This window comes from Delphinapterus leucas, chromosome 11 (genome assembly GCF_059928025.1).
Source record: "Delphinapterus leucas isolate spDelLeu-1000000601 "Yukka" chromosome 11, BTC_Dleu_Yukka2, whole genome shotgun sequence".
Taxonomy (NCBI): Eukaryota; Metazoa; Chordata; class Mammalia; order Artiodactyla; family Monodontidae; genus Delphinapterus; species Delphinapterus leucas.
The window spans coordinates 32,951,494-32,970,039 of NC_143139.1; the positions used below are offsets into that span (position 1 = coordinate 32,951,494).

The window sequence follows — 18,546 nt, forward strand, 5'->3', positions numbered from 1 at the left end:
GATTCTACTCTGTCTCTATCAATTTACCTAATGTAGGTACCTCGTATAAGTAGAATTATACAATATTTGTCCTTTGGCGTTGTTTGTACCCTTTTATTTTTCAGAGAACTCAGGTTAAGTAAATGGCCTCAGGCCATCAACTCTAAGTGGAAACGTGGCCACAGAAACCTAGGTATGTCTGTCAAGAGACTATAGTCTTAACTGCTATGCCATTACTACCTTAGTTGTTGACTTTCCCATCCATATGCATGTATGTATCCATACACAGCAGGTATTTTGCACTTGCCATTAAATCCATGTTTTTCCATCCCATTAGGAATTCTCTGAAACATTTTAATGCTTTCTAATAATCATTTTGTATGTATCATATCTTTTGTTGATATTTAACTATTTGTGTTCTGAATTTTAAGTAACAATATATACCTTTGTACATAAATATTTGTATTTCTGAGTAGAACCCTAGGATAAAAGAGAATGTTGTTTCTAGTTCAAACAATAGAACATACTTAATAGTTGATACTTGTTGAATTACCCTTCAGAAATTAGCCAGTATATAATACAGGTATTCTTATGACATCTTCATCACCACTAATTTTTTTAATTAGGTAAAAAAAACACTAATGTCCTACTAGTTGAATAGAATCTTTGATAAAATATTTTCATTTACTATTTTAAATTTTCTATATATTGTTTGTGTCACTAGCTCATTCTCTATTCTAAGGTATTCATATAAACTTTTCTGTATTTTGTGGCATGTTTTTTCCCAATTTTTTTCTTTGCTTTAAATTTGATGAATTAATGGGTGAAACAGAAAATAGAGTCCAGCATTCAACCTTTTTGTCTGGTTTCCTCACTGAGATCTAGAAGATATTTTGCTGGTAAGGGGTTAACACTTTCATTGCCTTTATAGTTTTCAAAGTGGAAATATTTTTATTGCTTTTAGCAATTCAGAAACTAATAAATAGATGTTCTTTTAAAAAGCATTCAATAGTACAGAAATAGAAAGTAGAAAATTAAAGGCTCCATAATCCCATTCCCATATATCCATCTGCAAACGGTATGGGAAGCTTCAGTCATAAATACAAAGAAATATAATACATGAAAAAAACAAGGCAATTATTAACTCTAGGAAAAATGTAATCATAGCACACTCATTAGCTCTGAAGTGAACAGTATTTCAATGGTCCTAAAATAAAAACAATAAAATATGGATTTAACCAAAAATTTTAACATAGCCATGTTGGCAAGGTGGAGGAGGGCAGAGGGGAGTTTAGGAGACTGAAAAGTCTTCCTTCATCCTTTTATGGATTAAGTGGCAGAAATATATGTATTTTATTTAGCAAGATGTATGTACATGTGAAAAGGCACAAATATAGAAGCTGGCTGTTTTTGGGGAATGGAACTTTGTGCCAAAGGACAAATTACTGCTCTTTGGTTACAAACCTTTGAGAGCTACTTTACTTTAAATTTTATGGGTAATTACAATGTATCCAGATTGGGATAAAGGTAAAAGAAATAAGATGACAAAAACACCTACATTTAAAAATAAAATTCTCTTGAGAAAATTTTATTAACATTAATCACAATAAATCATTCAACCTTTTCAGTATTTAAGAGGTTTTTGTTTTAAAGGTGAAATTTATTTCAAAAGTCCTCAAATAAGCCAATCATGAATAAACTTTTATAATGAACTTCTCAAACAAATCTTTTTACTTATCTACCTTTTTTCTCGGGATGACAACAGCATTATTATGATAGTATTTTCTTTTTTATTCAAATGAACTGTTTTCAAGATTAATGATTATTAGCAAATCTTGATGCAAGATAAACATACTTTAAAATTACTTTTCAATTTCCTATGAACTATTTTAAAGTAAAAAACTATTTGGTACTAAGTGTTCTTATGTTCAAATTCTAAAAGTAATCTTTAGTCCCAATGGAACTTGATACTCCAAGATTTAAAAAATTTTTTAATGATATTGAAATAATATATATAATTTTAATCACTAAGTTCCTCCTCATCACTGAAATATGTGCTTTTCTTTATCCTTGGGCGTCTTGAATCATCTGATGTTGAGGGACCCCCTGAACTGGGTTTCCATTTTTTTTGTTCTTCTTCAATTTTGGCTTGCTGTAATGTGGTCCGGAAAACAAACAAAACTAAATCAGGAATCTGTTTAATATTATTTACAGTCCATTGATTCAAAATATGGCAAAACATACATCACAAGTGCCAGCACTCTCTACCCTCCTAGCCCGTGCAGACAGTTCTACTCCATTAAGATGCCATTTCCCCTACCCCCAAGTTTTGTCCCAGTCTTACCATGTTAATCAAAATTATTTTAGACAAGTTCTACTAATTAACAGGCATATGAAATGAAGCCTACTTGTCATCCCTGTTGGATGTGGGAATGTTACATAAAATACATTAGTTAACTAAAAGGAAAAAATAAATTGATGTATGCATTTACGATTCATCAACTACATTAAAACAAAATAAGTGGTTATATAAAATCAGGAAGTTATACACCCTTCTTCAAAAAATGTTTTGTATACTTGTATTAGGATATTTAATGGTCAAAAATATGTTTTTGGTTTTGTTTTAAAATGAAGCTTCTTTTAAAACAGTATCTTCGATTTAGTAAAATCTTTTCCATTGGGCTAAATTCACTTGAATCAAATAGTTCTGTTCAATTCTATAATGAAAACAGATTAAGACAGTAAAAGTGTTGTGGGGCCCTCAAAATCTAGAAAGAACCGATAGGCACTTTTCCACCACACTGTTCTAAAGACCTTAAAGAAAAAGCCTATCTCCTAAAGTTTAGGGGCAAAGGGGAAGACAGAGGTTGCCATCAGGAGATGATTAATAAAGTAAGCAAGGAATATAAAACTATTAACTCAAGGCAGCTATGGCATGGTGCCTTAGAAAAGAACTATTTAGTACCTGGAAAGCTATGGCCTGACTGAGGCTGTCAAGAGCAGGATCTTCCCCTTCATCATCACTTTCTTCTACTTCTTCACTAAATTATTCAAAAAAAATCAGAATGCACTTAAAAAATCAGAATGCACTTAGGAAAAAGACAGAAGCTACATAATAATGCATTCGCTAAGAGTGGCTATACATACATTTCTTCTTCTGGTTCAGGAATTTTCTTTTTTTTCTTTTTCTCTTTCTTCTTTGGAGGTTCACGTTCTCCAAGCATATTTTTAGGACAGGCATAACTTAAGTGTCCACTTTCCTTTTGTTTCCCATTAAAAAGGAAAGGAGAAATATTAAATTTGTTGTGTTATTAACAGAAACTTGGTGGTTCCTTAAGACTAAAATGTTTTATAACTTAAGAAAGAATATTGTCACACAGGGGCCTCCCTGGTGGCACAGTGGTTAAGAATCCACCTGCCAGTGCAGGGGACACGGGTTTGAGCCCTGGTCCGGGAAGATCCCACATGCTGCAGAGCAACTAAGCCCGTGCGCCACAGCTACTGAGCCTGCAAGCCACAACTACTGAGCCTGCGAGCCACAACTACTGAAGCCCGTGTGCCTAGAGCCCATGCTCCACAACAAGAAGCCACTGCAATGAGAAGCCCGCACAACGAAGAGTAGCCCCTGCTCGCCGCCAACTAGAGAAAGCCCGCGCACAGCAACAAAGACCCAACACACCCAAAAATAAATTAATTAATTAATTAAAAAAAAGAATATTGTCACACAGGGAATATACACAAAGAAATTAAAACCTATTACGTTAATATTTAGAAGGAAGAGATTATGATATTATAACTCCCAATAAGGAAGTATTTTAGTCGTTTCACTAAGAGTAAAAGAAGTTTTCTTCCTTCAAACATTTTAAATCTGAAGATTCAGGATATAAAATAATTCAAAATTTAAATGGACCATCTACCTTAGTTGTAAAAATTTTAAGTTATTATGATAAAATGGGGACAAAACTATTCCTAACTTCCAAGATGTTGCTGAACATTTTCTTTTAAAAACAAATGGAAAATTTAAAGTCTTCCTCACTTTTCCTATCAATTAATTTCATTTTGCTTCTTTCATATCAAGACTACACCTGCACTGTCCACTTATGGTAGCCACTAGCTATAATTCTTTTGTGGTTACTGAGAACCTGTCTGAATTGATACATACTGGATTGTGAAGGCAGTATGAAAAAAGAATGTAAAATATTATAATTAAAAAAAATTTTTAATTCCATAATTCAAATGAAAATATTTTGAATTAAAATATATTAAGTTTTTACCCTGTTTACTTTTTTTAATGTGGCTATTAGAACATTTATAATTAAATCTGTGGCTTGCATATGTTTGTATTTGACAGTGCTGGACTAGCCATAATATTATAATGAGCCATAACATGGTTTGAGTTGTAAAATGAGACAATGAATCTGTGTATTAGCTTACCAAAATACCTTTAGAAGTAATATGTGAGAATGAGGGTGTGCGGAGAGGCTGAGCCAGGATTAGAACAACAGAAGAGAAAAATAATCATGCTTTTCAAGTATATTTTACAAAGCATCAAATAGATTGTGTATTTTGTATACCTGGGGACATGGCTGAACCCAAGAGGTGTTATTGTTAATGAACTCCTGAGAGGATGTACTTAAAGAACCATTTTTCAAACTGTTTTTGGAATAATGGTATACCAAAAACTGTTAACATATGCCATACAAAAAAAAAAAATGGGGGCAGGGGTTTAATAGTGAAATAGCTTTGGGAAAAATCAGGCTAAAATAAACGTAAACAGATTTTTGTGGGGGGATGTTTTAAGAAATATTATAATGTACTAAGTATAATATGACAAATCTATGGATCCATAAACCAAAAAGACATTAACAGATTCGTCCAGGAGTTCTCAGATAATTTAATATTTACTGTGAATATGTGGATATATACTTATTTATCTGACCATAACAACTCCACCCTCCTTTCCTTTCTTTTTTTTCTTTTTTATGATGGACTCTGGAACACAGGTTTTGAAACATTAACTTAGGTGTCAGAATCATAAAAATTTACACAATGTACCCAGTGCCTTGCTTGCTTTCTCTTTCCGTCCATCCATCCATCTGTCTATTCACCCACCCATCTGTCTGTATATGTATATATTTTTGAGGGGGAGTGAGTGGCACTGGGGAAAGGACCCCAGCACATTTCCTTCTATTTTCCATATGATCATGTAGCCAGGACAATGTCTCTCAGTAATCTTCTCTTCAGTAGAAAGCTCCCCATTAACCTCTGGATCCTGCTTTTTAGTATATATAAAGACATTTTAGAAATAGGCAGCAACAGACCCAGACTGAAATTCTCTTGATACAATTATGGGCCTTGGGCAAAGTTGTGTTGTGGCTATACATCTCTCCTAATCACCCAAAGTTTAAATGGATAACAACAGATGATGAGAACTAGATAAGAAAATCTGGGTATAGTTCAGCTCCTGAACTATCAGCAGTACAAATAGGGGGGAAAACTTTTCAAAACAATATCCCATAGAGGATGGGTCATATCATCATGTTTTTAGTGATTTGTGATACTTAATCATTGGCAAAATATTATAGAAACACAAAAATTTATGGGTCACTAAAATCTTTCAGACAATAATGTAAGTAATTAGTCTTAAGCTTCTTAATCTAACAACCTTCAAAGGTTTGGAAACTGGAGAAAACACCACCCTATATTACCCAACTCAGGTTAACTTTACATACGACATTTCAATTGAGTTTACTTACATGAGTCTAGAGTCCCAAAGTAAAACTTTCATAACCCGATTTTAGCCATCCAGAAGTCTTGGAGAACACAAACAAAACACTGATGTGAAAAATACCTTCAAGTAAACTATGGAAAATTATACTGTTTTAGGTTTACTCACCCCACATTCATAACACTTAGATTTATCAAAGTAGTTTCGTCTTCGGATGAACTCAGCTGCTCTTCCATTGTCAATAGCAATGCTTGCTTTTATCACTCTACCGAATAACTAGAACAGACAAAAATGCACATGCAATAGGATGTATTTCACTGAAACCTAAAACTACAGTTATTGGATCCCATTTCCTCAAACCTTCAATTCCATTTTATTTTTTAGATTATTTTAGCAATTGCCCACTTAGGTGTGACAAATTCTTTCCTATAGAATAGACTTTTATTCCTTATATTCTACCAGTGTTTTGGGAACCCAGTACAGTTTTGACCTCTTTTCTGTACGTTAAATACCCTCAGGACCTACTGATATCCATCAGACTTGACTATCCCCTCATCTCCACATTTTTAGCCTGGATAAGCACAAAGGCTTTTGGTTAAAAACCTTGTTGGGAATGAATGGCTTACCTGTTTGTTGTTTATTGCCCTGGTACAGTTTTGTGCAGAGTCTTTATCCAAAAATAAAATAAATGCAACCCCTTTACTCTTCCTGGTATCTTTATCTTTCATTATAGTAACCCTTAAAGCATAAACAAATAGCCAGTTAAAAATAATGAGGCAGCAATAAACAACATATATGAATAAATACTTGAAAAACTCAAGTGGTCAAAAAGGGTTAATAAAACATTTATAGAGTAAGCAAGGAAATTAATATATTTGACAAATAGCTAACTCTTCAAAGTCATGGGATATCAAGAAGAATGGAAATGGGAAAGTGTGATACTGATTTCACACAAGTGAACACAGCTATGATTAGGAGTATCTGATAAATCTAACATTAGTCAGAGTTGAAGGATGTAGAGATTAGAGACAATGGAATCTTGAGGAGTAAGCATAATTCCTCTTCTCTACTGACTCCCTCACTCTGCAGGAAAAAACAAAACAAAACAAAACTGAGATGTTCTCTTCTACCCAAAAAGTAAAGTGATTTACTCAAATTATTTTTTTCTAGGTGTTAGAACATAACTATAATCTTAATATTCTTTTAAGGAATCTCCACTTCTGTGCTTCTTAGCCATACTACCCAAGGTACGTAAGTGGTAGGGATGGTCGTAAGAGCACAGAGCCTGTTCTTTTTCCTGATGCTTTACCCATCCCTAGTCCTGTGGTCCTCGCTCATCATATGTCATTAAATACAGTTTAAGAAAATATTCAACAGGGCTCTTTGGAGAAATGGCTGACTCCAAGGCTGGGATAGGGTATGTACAAGATGAACTTGGAACATCTTGCTATGTCAGAAACGAAGTACTGGGGCTTCCCTGGTGGCAAAGTGGTTGGGAATCCGCCTGCCGATGCAGGGAACACGGGTTCAAGCCCTGGTCCAGGAGGATCCCACATGCCGCAGAGCAGCTAAGCCCGTGCGCCACAACTACTGAGCCTGCGCTCTAGAGCCCATGAGCCTCAACTACTGAGGCCCACACGCCTAGAGCCTGTGCTCTGCAACAAGAGAAGCCACCACAATGAGAAGCCTGTGTACTGCAACAAAGAGTAGCCCCCGCTTGTCGCAACTAGAGAAAGCCCGCGTGCAACAACAAAGACCCAACTCAGCCAAAAATAAATAAATTAATTAATTTAAAAAAAAAAAAGAAAGGGGGTACTTGAAAAAAATAGTAATGATGGGGCATGGCACAAGAACAGAGAAGCCAGTTGGAGGGAGCACCCATTGGCCAAATCTAGGACAGTCTGTGTACCAAAATAATTAAATACAGTAATGAATTATAAACCACATAAAAAAGGAATTCATAAGTCCATACTGATAATAAATAAAAGGGGGAGAAAGGAGAGCTACTGAATGCCAAAGGATGACTGGTGAATGTATAGGGAGTGCCAGAGTTGGAAAATCACCATTTGAAACAATCATGGTACTGGATCAGTCAAGAATTATCAACAAATGCTACGTCTAAAATAAAATTTTTATGTGTAATAGGATGTTTGCATTGTCTCAAGAGTGTCTCCCACTGACTGCTTCTTAGCTGCAAAAGGGAAAAAAAGTAATTATACAGTGGAGAAGTTGGTTAACATCTTGACTGGGTGATCAAAATTAATATCACTAATGAGGGACAGATGCATGCTGTATGAATCCAGATGTGACACCCTCAGAACACATCACCTATAGAGTATACCACCCAAGAATACATAACCACCACATAATCATGAGGCAACATCAGGAAAACACAAAATGAGGGGAAAAAAAGATGGGTTAGAGCTATATTATTTATAAATGTTCCAGATTAAAGGAGGCTAAAAAGATAGGACAGTTAAAATAACACCTAACTCTAGACTGGATTCTGTACTAGAGGCAAAAAATTCTATGTGGGACATTATTGGGTCAAGTGACAAAAGTGGAACATGGATGACTGATTCAACAAAAGTACTGTATCAGGATAAATTTATGAGTTTGGTAACTGTACTGTGGTTATATAACATATAACGCTATTGTATTTGTAGGAAATACACACTGAAGTATTTAGGAGCAAAGGGTGATGATGTTTATAACAGCCTCAAATGACTCACAAAAACAAACTGTGTGTATGTATACACATAGATATATATAAACATACTCATACAGGTGTGTGTGTGTATACACACACACACACACACACACACATACATGCACACACATTGGGGAGAGAGTGCAAATGATAAAGTAAATGGGGATAAAATGTTAATAAGTCAATCTGGGCAAGGGATATTTTGATGTTCTTTATACTATTTTTGTAACTTATAAATTTGAAATTATTTCCAAATAGCAAAAAAAGAGACAAAGCTCTAAGACAAAGCTTAATAATTTTCTAAAAACTGAATTAACAGGAAAACAGACAAGAGAACATGAATGAATAAATAAACAGAAATTTGACTTAGTATTACATTTCACATATTAAAATTTATTTTATTTGGATTTGGGATTAGGTACCTATAGAGTCATTGGAATGAAATTGGTAAAAAGATGCCACGATATTAAGAAAAGTGACGTCTTATTAAAAAAAATATAAGTTACAATAATTTAGGGAAAAATGGGCAACTAAAATGGTTTACTTTCTCAAAAGGCTGCATCTGTTTATTCATTGGGCTTAGAAGGAAGGAAGAGAAGTCAAGCACTTGATGCAGCTCAAGTTTAGGCTGGTTTTCTTCAAATCCACACCAGTTAGCATAAACAGGAAAGTTTTTAACCAATTTTGAAAGAAGTATAAAGTAAGATAGTTACTTTAACTTTTTAAAAATTTCATAATGTTTGTGATGGTCAGTTAAAGTCATAAATCATTTTTTTTTGAAAGTACTATTTGGAAGTGTTAGCTTTCTAAGTCATACTCAGTTAATGATCTCTTTCATCTGTCCTCTCTTTTCCATTCCCACTGCTTTTTTTCTTGTCCACGGTGGCATTACTGTTTCCATAATCTATTCTTACTGGTTCCCTTGGTGTTAATTTATGCTCATATGCTAGTGGAAAAGTCTTCTACTTGAGGAATAAATAAAATCACTTATTCCTTTGCTCAAAAATCTTTGGTTCTTCAAGTTGCCTATTCTTTGGTCCAGCAATCAATATCCTTCATGATTATGGCTCCCATTCCCTCATCTTTCACTGCTCCTCACTTGCAAACTATGAGGTCTAGCCACAAGAAGGCACTCAGTGTTCATGAAGCATGGCCTGAACTTCCCCTAAACTGGTGCTCTGTTCATATGGCTTCTAACCGCTTTCAAATCTCAATGTTTTGCCCATTAAAATTTCACTCCTTCTTCAGGGTTCAGAATGTATCAGTTCTTAACTGGAAATAATTTCTTCTCCTTTCTTTTCTGCTTGTCTCCACTGAAATCTCTGCATAAACAATGCCTCATCTCCCCTATTCAAAAAATTTATTTTTGCAGTAATAACAAATCTTTATGTTTGGATACATGTGATGGAATTTTTACTCTATTATTTGCCAGGCACCTCTCTAAGCTTTATCTATAAAATGTTCCTTTCATCTCACCTATTTTGATATAAAAATCTTCTTTAAGGTTGTTTCTGTAACCCCTATTAATCCTACCTCAATATGTTAAAACAAAAAGACAGATACAAATGAGAAAGCAGTTTCTCAAAAGCGTGCATCCATTTGTTTGTTCATGTGGCCATTCAGTCTTTCCATTAGCCTCAAGCACAGGTACTAAGCACTGGCAGTAGGATAGGTTTTTATCCTCAGGAAAAGGCTTACAGTCTAGAGGTGGAGAAAGACCTATAAACCAATTAAAATACATTACTTTGATAGAGGTACCTTCTACGGTAACAGAAAAATAATTACATCAAGGATTTAAAAAGACAAACCTAGGATGATTCCCATGTCTCTAGCATGGGAAAAAAGCTAGACAGTGGTACCATTTCCTGATATAAGGTAGATGATGTACTCATTTAAGCACATGAAGTGAAGCAGACACTATTCTGGGAAACCTGGGTGTCATCCATAACACCTCCTTCTCGCTCACCCAACCCCTACATACAAAGTAAGTATATCATTAAGTATTACCCATTTTCCTGCCTAATGATCTCTCAAATCTGACTAGTCTTTACCTCTCTACCTGTATCATCTTAGTCCAAATTTCTCCCCTGGGCTATTGTTATATCTTTTGACTGGTCTCCCTGCACCTGCTCTTGTTCCCCTCCAATCCAATCTCTACACTGGAGCTGGATGGAATAAGCTTCTAAAAATTCAAATCATGTCACTCCCTCATTTAAAATTATTTAATGGATTCTTGGTGCCCTTAGAGGAACCTGCATCCATCTCTGGACCCGTCTTGTGATTTCTCCCTCTTGCTCACTCATCTCAAGTCACACTGGCCTTCTTTCTGTTTCTTGATCTCGCTTTATTTTCTCTTTATTTCTTTATTTCTTTATTTTCTCTTGCCACAGGGCCTTTGCACAAGCAAGTCCCTCTACCTGAAATGTGCCTCCCATTCTTTTAACCTACTTAGCTCTTGCTCAGCCTCTAGGTTTCAACTCAAAGGATAATGACTTAGGTAAATCTACCCTGACTCTCTAGACTAGATCAGGTCTTCCCTGTTTACAGGTGCTTGTAACTCTGTGTGTAACTTCATAGCATTCTCATGGCTTATAATTATGTATTTGTACGGAAATTCATTCAGCGATTCTGACAGGGAAAAATCAAGAAAAGGTAAAGGTTAAAGGAATAGGCTGGAATCAAACTATTGGATTCAAACCTTGGCTCCACTCCTAACCAGCAATATGATTTTAGGTTTACTGTGTGCTTCAGTTTTGTCATTTATAATATCAGGATAATAACAGTAGCTACCTTAAAAGGTAGTTGTGAGACTTTAATGAGATAATTTATGTAAAGATATTAGAACAATGCATAGCGTATTTATGTATTCATTGTTACGTATCATCATTATTAGTGTTCTGACTGATAATGATCACTGTTTGAAATTCTGAAGACCTAGTAGCATTTTTGATTATTTTTTAATAGAGAAGTAAGTTTAAAAGAAGTTAACCTCAGGATGCAGATGTACTTCAACTGTTTAACATTCATTTATCAAAGCTAAAAGAAAAACAACTAGGCAAGATAAATATGCTCTAAATTCTTGGGGTTTTAAATACGACTTTAAATTTATACCAGAACATATTATTAGTTGTAAGACAGAATAACACTATCTTGCTTTTACTTTACACTCTCATTAACCCTGCATTGTTCAAGAGTCAACTGTGTTTGTTTTTATATTCTATTTGTTTGACAAATAATAATCCATTTATAGTATACTTGATAACACACCTCCTAGTACCTAAAATATATATTTAATCAGAGCCTTTCACTTATGTCTTATGTTGGATAACAGGATCAGTTTTAGTTCTTAGTAATATAGTACAAAATTATATTATTTAAATAAATTAGGCCATATAAAGGAATACCATGAAATCATTTAATACAAGGATGTATCTATATAGTACATGGAAAAATATTTACAATATAATGTCAAGTTAAGAAAAAGACAACAAAATTGCATGTATAGAATTGTCTTTTAAAACTTGTCTATAGATATTTATGTATATTAAAAAATTACTGAAATATACATAAAATGTTAACAGTAGTATTTTTATTTCTTTTTTATATCAAATATCTGTTTTATAAAAAATAGTAAATCTACTTCCATTAAGAAAATAATGGAGAAGTAAATTCTGATAGACTTTTAAATGAAGTTTCAAAATCTGATATACTTACTTTACAACTTTGCCATACTTGGAAAATATCTGAAACAAAAGACCACATAATAATTTGCAATTTAATTTAAAATCATAAAAGAACATTAAATTTTCAGGCTGTATATACGGACCACATTGTTTGTTGTAGTTTATGAAAATTTTTAGCCTCTGGTCTATAAGGCAAGCCCTCGAAGATATATTTTTTTAGTGACTAGCATAATCCTCTTTTTTGGCTACTGGTGTCACAGGTATTTGCCTTAGTTCCTAAATTTCTGACAAAAGAGTGCATACAGAGAAAAAAAATACTCTTCATGTGTGGTAGATTGAAGGCACACACATTGCACAGCTGAGTGTTCCTGTGGTATATCCATGACAACTATCAACCCCACCATAGCTCCAGAGAAACCCTGTGCTTCAGCTATCAATGTTGTGGAATATCACTGTTCCTGGCCTACTCCCCAGCCCCCCACTCCATCAAGCAATCACTATGTCAGAAGACAAATCCTTACATAGACTGTTCATAAAACAAAAAAGCTTCTATGATGAAAAAATCCATTCCCATCAGTCTCCTTCTGCCCACCCTAATATGTTGGTGGTACTTTACAGTTGGCCCTTTCTTCCCTTTTACATCTACATCTTCACTCTAAGCAATCTTATCTACTTCTACTGTTTCAGCCGGTCCTATTTATTATATAATGCTTGGTACAAAAGTCCTTCAGAATACATTAATGTATGTAATCAGTAATAATAAATGCTTGAGTTCTATAAGTTGTGTAACCATGGAACATAGTATAACTGGATTGCAGTGTTAGTAATACTGAATTCTGAAGACCAAAAAGACAGTTTTCTCTCTTTTCTTTTTTTTTTTTTTGTGGTTTGCCTTTCATTTTCTTTCTTTTTTTAAAAAAATTTATTTTATTGCAGTATAGTTGATTTACAATGTTGTGTTAGTTTCTGGTGTACAGCAAAGTGTATATGTATATATACACACATATACATGTGTGTATATATATATATCTATATATATACACACACACATACTCTTTTTCATTTTTTTTCCATTATGGTTTATTACAGAATATTGAATACAGTTCCCTGTGCCATACAGTAGGACCTTGTTGTTTATCCATTCTGTATATAATAGTTTGCATCTGCTAATCCCAAACTCCCAATCCATCCCTTCCCCACCACTCCTCCCCCTTGGCAACCACAAGTCTGTTTTCTATGGCTGTGAGTCTGTTTCTATTTTGTAGATAAGTTCATTTGTGTCATATTTTAGATTCCATATATAAGTGATATCATACAGTATTTGTCTCTCTTTCTCACTTACTTCACTTAGTATGATAATCTCTGGGTCCATACATGTTGCTGTAGATGGCAGTATTTCATTCTTTTCTATGGCTGAGTAGTATTCCATTGTGTGTGTGTGTGTGTGTGTGTGTGTGTGTGTGTGTGTGTGTGTATGTATATCTATCTATCTCACATCTTCTTTATCCATTCATCTGTTGATGGACATATAGGTTATTTCCATGTCTTGGCTATTGTGAATAGTGCTGCTATGAACACAGAGGTGTATGTCTCGTTTCAAATTATAGTTTTTTCTGGACATATGCCCAGCACTGGGATTGCAGGATCATATGGCAACTCTACTTTTAGTTTTATGAGGAACCTCCATATTGTTTTCCGTAGTGATTGCACCAATTTACATTCCCACCAACAACGTAGGAGGGTTCCCTTTTCTCCACACCCTCTCCAGCATTTATTGTTTGTGGACTTTTTAACGATGGTCATTCTGACCAGTGTGGGGTGGTACCTCATTGTAGTTCTGATTTGCATTTCTCTAATAATTAGCTATGTTTAGCATCTTTTCATGTGCCTATTGGCCATCTGTATGAAAGACAGTTTTCTATGTAACATTTCTAATGGCTTCTCATTTCATTCAGAGTCCTTACCATTATCTATGCAAGCCCTATAAGGCACCCCTGAATGGGCTTACCTCTGATTGCCCCTCCTCTCCACTTTATTTACTCTGTCTGCCTGAAATGCTTGTCCCCCCAGACATCTGCATAGCTGCCTCTTACTTCCTTCATGTCTTAATCGAAAGTCACCTTCCTAAAGTAAAATTTCACCATTTAATAACCCTCCTTTCCTGCTTTATTTTTTCTCCTTAGCACCTAACACCTTAGTATTAACTTAGTATCTAACAAATAACATCATTTAAATTTTTTATATTTCAAATTGTTTCTCTATCTTGCTACATTGTGAGTGCCAAAAGGGATTTTCATCTTTTTGTTCACTGATGTGTACCTAGTACTTGTAAGTGGTCCTTGGCATATAGTAAGTGTTCAATAAAAAGAGATGTCTCTATTTGGATACAAGGAAGGACAATAAAGTTTGTTTTCTTCTCTGTCTGAGACTCAAGCTATGTTAATGAATTAATCGAGTACTATGTATCACCTATGCAGCATCTCTCTACTGTACTTAACATCTACCCAAAGTAGCAGAGAAAAGAGGGCACACTTGTAGATACGACTCATGTCATTCCTTCCAGTCCCTCTCAACCACCCATCTGCAGGACAGGCACAGAAGGAAATTTTGTTCTCTGTAAGGTAACAAGGTGAAAGAAGATGTTGGAAGGGATTTTTTTCTCCTCCAGTCACCCCTATCCTGAACTGAAAACAAACTTTATTAAACTGTTAAGTTTTTGCCACATATATAAATTAAGATATACTTTCAGGATTGGAGGATTAGGAAAGGGATCTGTTTTGCTTCCATCAGCCCTTCCTCCAAAACCCCCACCCCACTACCAGTTTCAAAAGCCAAGTAAGCAAGGAGGAAAAATCAGCATCATTATGCTAGTAGTGGCTTCTGTGTTTATAAAAAACTTGTTATCCTCTGTAAAGCACTGGGAATTCTCTTTGGAAATTACAAGTGTCTAATTTTTTTCACTTACTTATGTTTACCATAGAGGTCTTTGGTATTAATGATTTAAGTGCATTGTAATGTATTTATTATGAATTTTGCCTAAGAGAACTGTTTGATTAAGCTACATTTGTATCTCAAATAGAGAATTCAGTGGATAACAATACTAATACAAAAACTTACCCGGTATAAGTCATTGTTGGTCAGGGAAAAGGGCAGGTTGGATACATACACTGTGCTTTTACTTGGGGCCAATCCACCACTCATTTCTAAAAAACAAACAAACAAACCCAGAAGCAATTTAAACCAGGTATTCTTCATTCCAAGTAAAACCAATACTATAGGCAAGTGACAAATTTATATACTTTCCTTCTTAGTAATACTCAGGAACATTGACTCCAGCTGGGTGAATTAAGGAATTCCTTTTCTCCAGACACCACTTAAAAGAGTTTTCTGGTCCTTCTTTCAAGTAGATTCTTTACACTAACCCCTTTCAGTGATGGAATATGGTGTGAATGGAGAGGTGGGTTTCAAACAGATGAAGGAAAAACTCTGAGGCTACTCTTAACCTCCCCTCAGGCTGAGAGCAAGAAAGTGTTTTCACATATACCTAATACCCTGCCTACCCACGTGAGAAAGAGCCTGGGAGCTCAGAAAGAAACTTAGCTGTTGATTTTCACTAATCTGCCTGGGTAACTTTTTGGTGGTCTTAACATTTTTCTCTGGAGCGGTGCTAAGAGGAGATTTTAGCCTCACATTTTGACGATGTAAATAAAGTTCTTTCAAATCTCTAATTTTGCATATTATTGATAAATTATGAAATGATACATTTCATTATTGGAATAGTTTTCAGGGCCCTGAAGGGTATTGACCTGTATATGTATTTTTCAGTTTACAAATATAATCTGTAATTCATTTTCATACCGTATATTGCAAAGTCAGCAAATTATCTCTGAAAATTATATCAGACTCAATCAACCAAGTTCAAATTTTCGATTTAAAAAGTGTGTGTGGTGTATTTACGATCACAAATGTCAAAATATTGATTCTAAGGCGTGCCAGTTCGCGATGTAATGGGAAAACCGCTTGATACTTGGGATGTTTTGGGGGACAATTTCATCGACAGGTCGCTTTTTAAAAGCTTCCAACTGAAACTCTTCACACGTTAGCCGTTCTGGTGAGAATGCGAGGGCAGGGAAAAGTAAAGGTCCTGGAATAAAAAGGGTGGCGGGAGAGAGGGGCAAATGTTTCCGGCAGCTGGGTCTGGGGAGGAGCCCGCAGGGAGAAAGGCCGCAGCTGGGTAGTCGTTTACCTTCAGGTGGGGCAGGCCCGGGAGACTAGAAGAGCGCGAGCCCTCAGCTCGCTCGGGGCTCAACCCCGACAGTTCGTCGCCCCTTGCAGCTGCCTTGGCATCACGGGTCCTGGGAAGGGTCAGGAGCCGGCGACAAGAAGTTAGCAGCAGCGCCTCTTCCAGACTGTCCTTTGACCCAAGCCCCGGAGGCGGGTCTAGGGGCGGGCGCTTTTGCCGACGTCTTCGCGCGCGCCGGAAGTGCCTCGCTGGGAGCGCTGCGACGAGTGGACGACAACGTTTACGGGGTCTCCCGGCGGCCCAGAGTCGGTGAGCGCGTTTTACCTTTCCGAGAGGTGGACGGGGACGGGCACGGGCTGCTACACCGGGGAGAGGGGAGTGCGCGGGCGGGCAGGCCTTTCCGCGGCGGAACCTGGAGTCTTCCGCTGCATTTGAATGGTGCAACGATTCTGCTCCTGCGGTTGAGGGTGGGGAGACGCAGCGGAGTTTGGAATAAAGGAAAGTGTTGAGTCTGTGATACAGGTTCGCTTCTCTTTAGTATCGTAATATGCAAAAAGAGGACTGAACTAGGTGACTTCAACGAGCCGAGGTCAGTTAGTAAGTCGGTAAATTTACTTATTGTGTTCGACGTACCCAGTTCGGTTATAGGCACTTCGGCAGCTACAAAAAAGTGTAAAGCGGCCCTTTTCTGGAGGATATCTCAGTCTCGTTGGGGAGACAAGGTCAACCTGGGGAGACTCGGATTCACAGAATGACTCATCCTGAATATTGGTATGGACACATGTTAACTTTCTTGGCACCTTTTTTCTTCCTGTAAATCTGTAATGGGCACACACTGCTTTTTCCCCAAGTGGCTGTAAACAGGCCCATCATTCCGACAGAAAAAACAGAAAATAATGCAAGGTAGTTTATACTTCTACCCACCAGCACACACAGACCAGGCCTCTAATCACTCCCTGGGAGCCTGCGTGCCAGCAGCCTGGAGCTCAGAGCCTCTCCTGGAGCCTGCACAATCAATCCAGACTGAAGCCGATGTCTTCTAGAGAGACGGAAGTGCAATCCAGCCAGGGCGCAACAGAATTTTGAGAGGGCCGAATGCCTCCGCGTCCACCAGGGGACCGTTGGGACTAATTCTCTTGGCAAACTTGTGGCCAGCCAAAACTGCCATGCTTCACATCCCTGTTATCCTTGGTTACCGTCCAAGATGTAAGCCCCTTTGGTCTTCTGTGCTACACCCCCATCCCCGTGCTGCTTTGTGCTCGCTCCCTCTGCCTTGATTTAGGCATTCACTGCTTCTCCCTACTTTTCTTCCACATTTCACCCCTCAACACAACAACTGGGCTCCCTGAAACCTTTCTTCCTTGCTTAACAAACGTTTACTTATTCAACCTCTTTATGGAAATTTTCTTACGTCTCCTGACCCTAAACTAACACTTGTTTTTTCCCTCCAGCCCTTTCAATTGAGCCCTTTCTTTTGACACCTGCGTTTGTGGGTGGGTCATGGCTCTAGCCATATGGAACTGATTTCACTTTCTTAATGCTTTTTTCTTCAGGCATCGTCTTTGCAAAAGTTCTTTGATTTTCCTGATCCTTACCCTACCTTTTTCTGGATAATTCCTATACCTGCTAAAGATCTCAGTTTAGTCAATTTCTCTGAGGGGGTGTTCCCTGACTTCCCATAGACAGAATTAGGTACCCTTGCTGTGTGCTAAGTGCCCTCTACTTCCCTTTTAGTAGCACTTATAGGATGTATCCTGATTGCTTATCTCTTTGTCTGTGCTACTAAGCTAGGCTTTTGGGGAGGGACTGTGTTTGTCTTGTTTACTTTTGTAACTCCAGTGCCTAATAGGCAGTCAAGTATTTCTTGAATCATTGCAGTTGCTGCAGATACAGCCTCAGAAGTCAGGCGGTTGATGTCATCTCCTGACTTTAAAAATGTAAAAATCTGGGCTTCCCTGGTGGCGCAGTGGTTGAGAGTCCGCCTGCCGATGCAGGGGATGCGGGTTCGTGCCCCGGTCCGGGAAGATCCCACGTGCCGCGGAGCGGCTGGGCCCGTGAGCCATGGCCGCTGAGCCTGCGCATCCGGAGCCTGTGCTCCGCAACGGGAGAGGCCACAACAGTGAGAGGCCCATGTACCGCAAAACAAACAAACAAAAACAAACAAACAAAATGTAAAAATCTTTCAAAAGACGTCAGCTGCTAG

General features: G+C 37.0%; 2 protein-coding genes across 16 annotated transcripts in view; one reads left to right on the forward strand and one right to left on the reverse strand.

The window, feature by feature from the left end:
• Positions 1–1,538: 1,538 nt before the first annotated feature.
• ZCRB1 (zinc finger CCHC-type and RNA binding motif containing 1) lies at positions 1,539–16,548 on the reverse strand. Its single transcript, XM_022572443.2, has 8 exons — positions 16,347–16,548; positions 15,218–15,303; positions 12,132–12,160; positions 6,334–6,445; positions 5,876–5,983; positions 3,127–3,239; positions 2,945–3,020; positions 1,539–2,131 (listed from the first exon to the last, which is right to left on the reverse strand). Exons 2-8 carry the CDS (start codon positions 15,299–15,301, stop codon positions 2,000–2,002), a joined length of 654 nt encoding a protein of 217 aa, XP_022428151.1. The 5' UTR covers positions 15,302–15,303; positions 16,347–16,548; the 3' UTR covers positions 1,539–1,999.
• PPHLN1 (periphilin 1) overlaps positions 16,543–18,546 on the forward strand; it is a 144,189-nt gene continuing 142,185 nt past the window's right edge. For 8 of the 15 annotated variants that reach the window (XM_022572439.2, XM_022572436.2, XM_022572432.2 and 5 more), the window contains exon 1: positions 17,271–17,549. In XM_022572439.2, coding sequence (XP_022428147.1) covers positions 17,510–17,549 — 40 coding nt within the window. In that variant the 5' untranslated portion in view covers positions 17,271–17,509. The other 7 variants (XM_089920554.1, XM_089920555.1, XM_089920550.1 and 4 more) reach the window with 4 other exon arrangements.